The 5,213-nt window shown below is 42.3% G+C and overlaps 1 protein-coding gene across 1 annotated transcript; it reads left to right on the forward strand.

Annotated features, from left to right (window-relative positions):
- Positions 1-364: 364 nt before the first annotated feature.
- On the forward strand, positions 365-1,300 carry LOC123447243 (LOB domain-containing protein CRL1-like). Its single transcript, XM_045123828.1, has one exon. The coding sequence runs from the start codon at positions 554-556 to the stop codon at positions 1,106-1,108; it is 555 nt and encodes a 184-aa protein (XP_044979763.1). The 5' UTR covers positions 365-553; the 3' UTR covers positions 1,109-1,300.
- Positions 1,301-5,213: the final 3,913 nt, after the last annotated feature.

Consider the following 5,213-nt stretch of genomic DNA (forward strand, 5'->3'; position numbering starts at 1 on the left):
GAACCCTCAAATTCAGCGGCGCTAATTCTGATGCCAGTTGTTTTTTCTGCAGGAACTGGCATCAGCTCCAGTGATCAACGATGTTACCTGAAGATTGCTAGTACTCGTAGTAGAGAAGAACATCTCAACAATTGTCTAGTCCTATAGTTAGTTTTCATCTCTTTAAGGCGATATACCGATGCATGGCGAGTTCGTCCGTGATTGATCAGTATTCATCTGACACCAGTTCTCTCTATTCCTTGCGAAATGTGTGAGCCGTCAATCATGCAAATCAACAGTACGCAAGCCACACATGTTTGATCGCACTATTCAAGTAGCTGGTGTTCCCGAACCGCACACACGAGTCCCTCGCCCTCCTGTACATCATGCGCATTCTTCTCCGGCCCTGTCCCCTCGCAGCCCATGTCTTCGCGTCACCTCTCGAGCTATAAAAACTCCAGTCTTGTGCGTGTGCAGCTAACTGAAAGCGCCGTCTCCACAAGTCAGAGCTCGATCATACTCATAAGCTAGCAGCTAGCTAGTCAAGTCAGGGCTATAATTCCGACGGACGGCGATGGCCGGCGCGGGAGTGACGACGACGGGGTCGCCATGCGGGGCGTGCAAGTTCCTGCGGCGCAGGTGCGCGGCGGAGTGCGTGTTCGCGCCCTACTTCTGCGCGGAGGACGGCGCGTCGCAGTTCGCGGCCATCCACAAGGTGTTCGGCGCCAGCAACGCGGCCAAGCTGCTGCAGCAGGTGGCCCCCGGGGACCGGAGCGAGGCGGCCGCCACGGTGACCTACGAGGCGCAGGCCCGGCTGCGCGATCCCGTCTACGGCTGCGTCGCCCACATCTTCGCGCTGCAGCAGCAGGTGGCGGCGCTGCAGGCGCAGGTGGCGCACGCCAGGACGCAGGCGCAGCTGGGGGCGGCGGCGACGGCCATGCACCCGCTGCTGCAGCAGCAGGCGTGGCAGCAGGCGGCCGCCGCGGAGCACGACCACCACTCCATCACGTCCACGCAGAGCAGCTCCGGCTGCTACAGCGGCGCCCACCAGCGCTCCGACGGGTCATCGCTGCACGGCGCCGAGATGTACGCATGCGGCTACGGCGAGCAGGAGGAAGGCAGCTACTAACCCCGAGCCCGGCCGGATGGTTCGCTGGTTCCCCGTTCGGTCCCCTCAGAAAGCTGAGAGATCAGAGCCTTTTGCAACGCGCGTTTGCTCGAGCTGGTTCATCTCTTGCCGGACTCTCGGCTGTAAAGGGATCCATCCATCTTGTCTTGTTTGGGACTAAGAGTTAAAGACGAACCCATGCATGATTTCCAACTTTGCAACTCAGGTCTCGATTGTTACGTGTGAGATGGTGGGGATTTCCTTTTATTACAGAGAGTTTGTCTGAAAAAAACTGTAGAAGCTAAGATGGTGTTCGGCGAAATTTCAGCATGTGGACATATGTTTTATGTTTTGCTTGAGGTTGCGTTTCTGCTGGACTTTTTTCTGTACCCAAAGATAAGTGTCACACGTAATTAAAGTTGTCATTCATAAAAAAACCCAAAAGAAAATCTCATTCAAACAAAAAGTTAACATACTTCATGACTAAAGTTGTTATTCTCGGGTAACTAAACTTACCATCAAAAATTCAAAATACGTACGGAATTGTTTCATGTCACACGTGTGACACTTATTAGGGTATACTTCCTCCGTCCCAAAATTCTTGTCTTAGATTTGTCTAAATATGGATGTATCTAGTCATGTTATAGTATTTAGATACATCTATTTTTAAACAAACCTAAGACAAGAATTTTGGAAAGGAGGGAGTATTTTTTAAGGTTGCACCGGAGTGATCAAGGGTACACGGACGGGCTTCTTGGGCTTCATTTTGGCCTGGCAAGCTCTACTCCGGCTTCATTTCGGCTTGCCGTGAGGCTCTTTCCCTGGTGGATGATTTGGACATCCAAAATTTTGTTGTGGCGTCAGACTGTCAGCAAGTTTTGTCAGAGATCAACACGAGTGTCGAAGGGACATATGGAGCTATTATCACTAAAATAAATGTTAAGGCATCAGCATTTCATTGTATCTTTTCTTTTTAGAATCATGATGTTAATTATGAATCGCATAGCCTAGCAAAGTTTTCATTTTCTAGAGGTACGGATCGCCATGTCTGGTTTGGTGTATTCCATGACCAAAGTTGTATCCCACATCATGTGGACTTTGCTGAACAAAGATGGTTTTACCCCTAAAAAAAAGCTACGGACCGGCTGTATCCAAGTCCGATTAGGTCCAGTCGGCCTCATACAGTAAATTCAAATCTCTTTGTTAGGCACAGCTCACTCGCTCATACAAAGAAAGATTGCCGCGTCGCCTCAAGTGAGTCTCTAGTGGTCCGGCCATGTAGTGACCCATGCTCCCTTTTCGACATGGACAATCAATAAACATAGTAAAGCTTGTGTGTTCGACGGCGCCCACCCATCTCACTCTCACATCAAGGAGTAGATCAAAGGTTTTTTCTTTTTTCTTTTTGAGGGGTAGATCAAAGGTGAAGCGCGCCTCGGGCTGGCGCTAAAGGACTAGACATGATTTGACTTGTATCCTGACCTTTTGAAGCTAGGGATGAGCAACTCTTCCTCTTCTGCTCCATGCACCCCTGATTGGACCTTCTTGCATACACGGTCAACTTTGTATTTTCAAACTCACAATCAATGGAAAGATATGCAACCCATATATTCACGAAAAAAGAAAAATCCTCATGTGTTATTTTGTTATGTATCTCTGTTTTATTTTTCTTGTTTTTATTTTTAAATATTTTATATGTATATTTCAAAAATCTTCTTATTCAATTATGAAAATTTCCTCACGCATAAAAAGTGTTTACAAAAATTAAAAAATCACTTACATTTTTTAAAAATTATATAATGAAAACAATTACGTGATATTAAGAAAATCATTGTAATATTTTCAGGCCGTTTAAAAAAATATCCAAAAAATAAAAATATGTTCCTGATGTTTATAAAACAAGTCTACAACATGTGTTTAGTAAACTATTCACCGTGTAATTAAAAATATCCAGTGTACATCTAACAAGTGGTCAACATGTACGAAACAAATATCCAATGTGTATCTCAAAAATGTTCAATGTGTATCACAAAAACTTGTCATGCCTTTGAGAATAGAAAAAAAAATGGAAGGGAAGAAAAATAAAAAATACAAGAAAAATAGGAAAACAAAACACCAGTAAAACAAAAATTAAACTCATAAAAAACCGGTAGAGAAGAAAACAGAAAGGAGAGAAAATAAAACAACTCGAGGAAACCTTCCCAACACAGGGCGAAAATTTATTTAAACGGGCGCCTCAGTACATAGTAACTTCCTAAAATCAGCGCTATTGGGTCGGCCATTGGAGCGAATGTTGTAGACAAACCGTGCTTTTGTCCTGCAGTAAGCGAGACATAGCACTATTGCTTTTTGTACTCTTTTCAATAGTATTTTTTCATCTGAAAATAAGTGTCGTAAATTTAATATAAGTAATACAAATTTAATACTAAAGCAGCAACATTTATTTTGGGACGGAGGGAGTACCTCTTAACACGGTAATTCAACACTAAGCCCAAGCTCATTTGCTCCCCGGGAACAGAAAATTAAAAAAGAAATAGTATAGAAAAACTGGGTTTATTTTTGGAATTGAAGATGCTCGAGTGTGCTAGGTATGTGCAAATGTTTGTGGTTAATGATATTCGAGGAGCTCTCTGCAAAAAAAGAGCAAATCAGGTCCAAACATCCCTCTTTTGGGAAGTTTCTTTGACAGCTGAAGTTTTTTTTTGACAGCTCCTCGAATGTCATTTCACCACGATGTCCTGCATGCACTGAGTGAAGTTGAGCATCTTTAATGCCAAAATATTTCAGATTTTATGAATAGTTTTACTGTTCTATTAAAATTTACTGTTCACACCAGGTGCATCTACATGTGGGCACAAATCGATGCTTTCCTCTTAACGTCCCTAATAGTATTTTTTAGAAATTATAGTTGAATGAATTTCACTGTTTACCATTTATTTAGGGATGTTTTGGGTCAGATTAGTTATCTTAAAGACGTAGTTGGGTCTAGAAAAACGGTTGATTGGATTTTCTAAAGGGTTTCTTAGATATAAGCTAAGGAAATTTTGTTCACATGTATAAGCGATTTATTTCTTATTTAAAATTTGAAAAATCACTTTTTTATCAATTTAGAATCCAAATGAACTGCATTGAAGTTTAGAGCGTTGTATTTCCACAACAGTATAATTCTTACCCTTGAGATGTGATTCTTTCTTTTGAATTAAATGTCTCTACGATGGATCCAGGTTCTGTCTCCAATCCCATATCAAGGATTTCTCGCTCTTGATCGCACCCACGCCATAGCTCGGGCGTGAAAATAAATACATAGCCCATATTTTACAATGTACCACATTTGGCCCGGGGCGCAGACCAATATGTTACCCTCTAGCAGGCCCTTTAGTTTTTGGTCAAGACTGCCAACAAATCCTGACTACAACAAAAAGTATATGGTAAGCCCATTTTTGGGTCCAAATACAAAAGAAAGTAAGGCCAATTTTATGTGCTTATCTTTTTTGTATACACAATATATGAAAATATATATTGATGAAAATTCGTAAGCACATACTAAACATGTATTTGTAAATATATATTCCGTTATTTTGGTGGTATAGAAAATAATTCGATAAAAAAGGGCTCCTTAGAGTCTGTCCTCCAAATCCCATTTCCATAGTTTTTAGCCCGTTTAACAAAAAAAATCCTATTTGTTCAAGTTCTTGCCTCTTTGAAAAGTTATGTACTGTTCTATCGGGTGGATCTAATTATCAGCCCTAATCGGCAAGCTTAATGGGCCTCTCTAGTTCAGCGCATTCATGTGAGTCATGTCTGATGTGGCACACGAGAACTTTTATGATCACATTTTACCATCTAAGACGCTTAGATGGTAAAATATGATATGCACTCAACCCTTTTTCATAAAGTACCTCTAGAGAACGCTCCCATTGGTAAAACATGACAAGCCACGTAGCTGGAAGGAACTATTCACCTAATTTACACTCTCCTTTTTTTAGGAACGGACAATCGGTCGACTAGATAGAGCCAAGAGTTTAGTTGCACATAATTGTGCCTAGCACTGTCTTTTGTCAGTTCCGGGGTCTATTATACCAGCACAGACTGGAACTCCAGTATTTACATGCTGCATCAGACCATT

The sequence above is a fragment of the Hordeum vulgare genome, chromosome 4H (genome assembly GCF_904849725.1).
Source record: "Hordeum vulgare subsp. vulgare chromosome 4H, MorexV3_pseudomolecules_assembly, whole genome shotgun sequence".
Lineage (NCBI taxonomy): Eukaryota > Viridiplantae > Streptophyta > Magnoliopsida > Poales > Poaceae > Hordeum > Hordeum vulgare.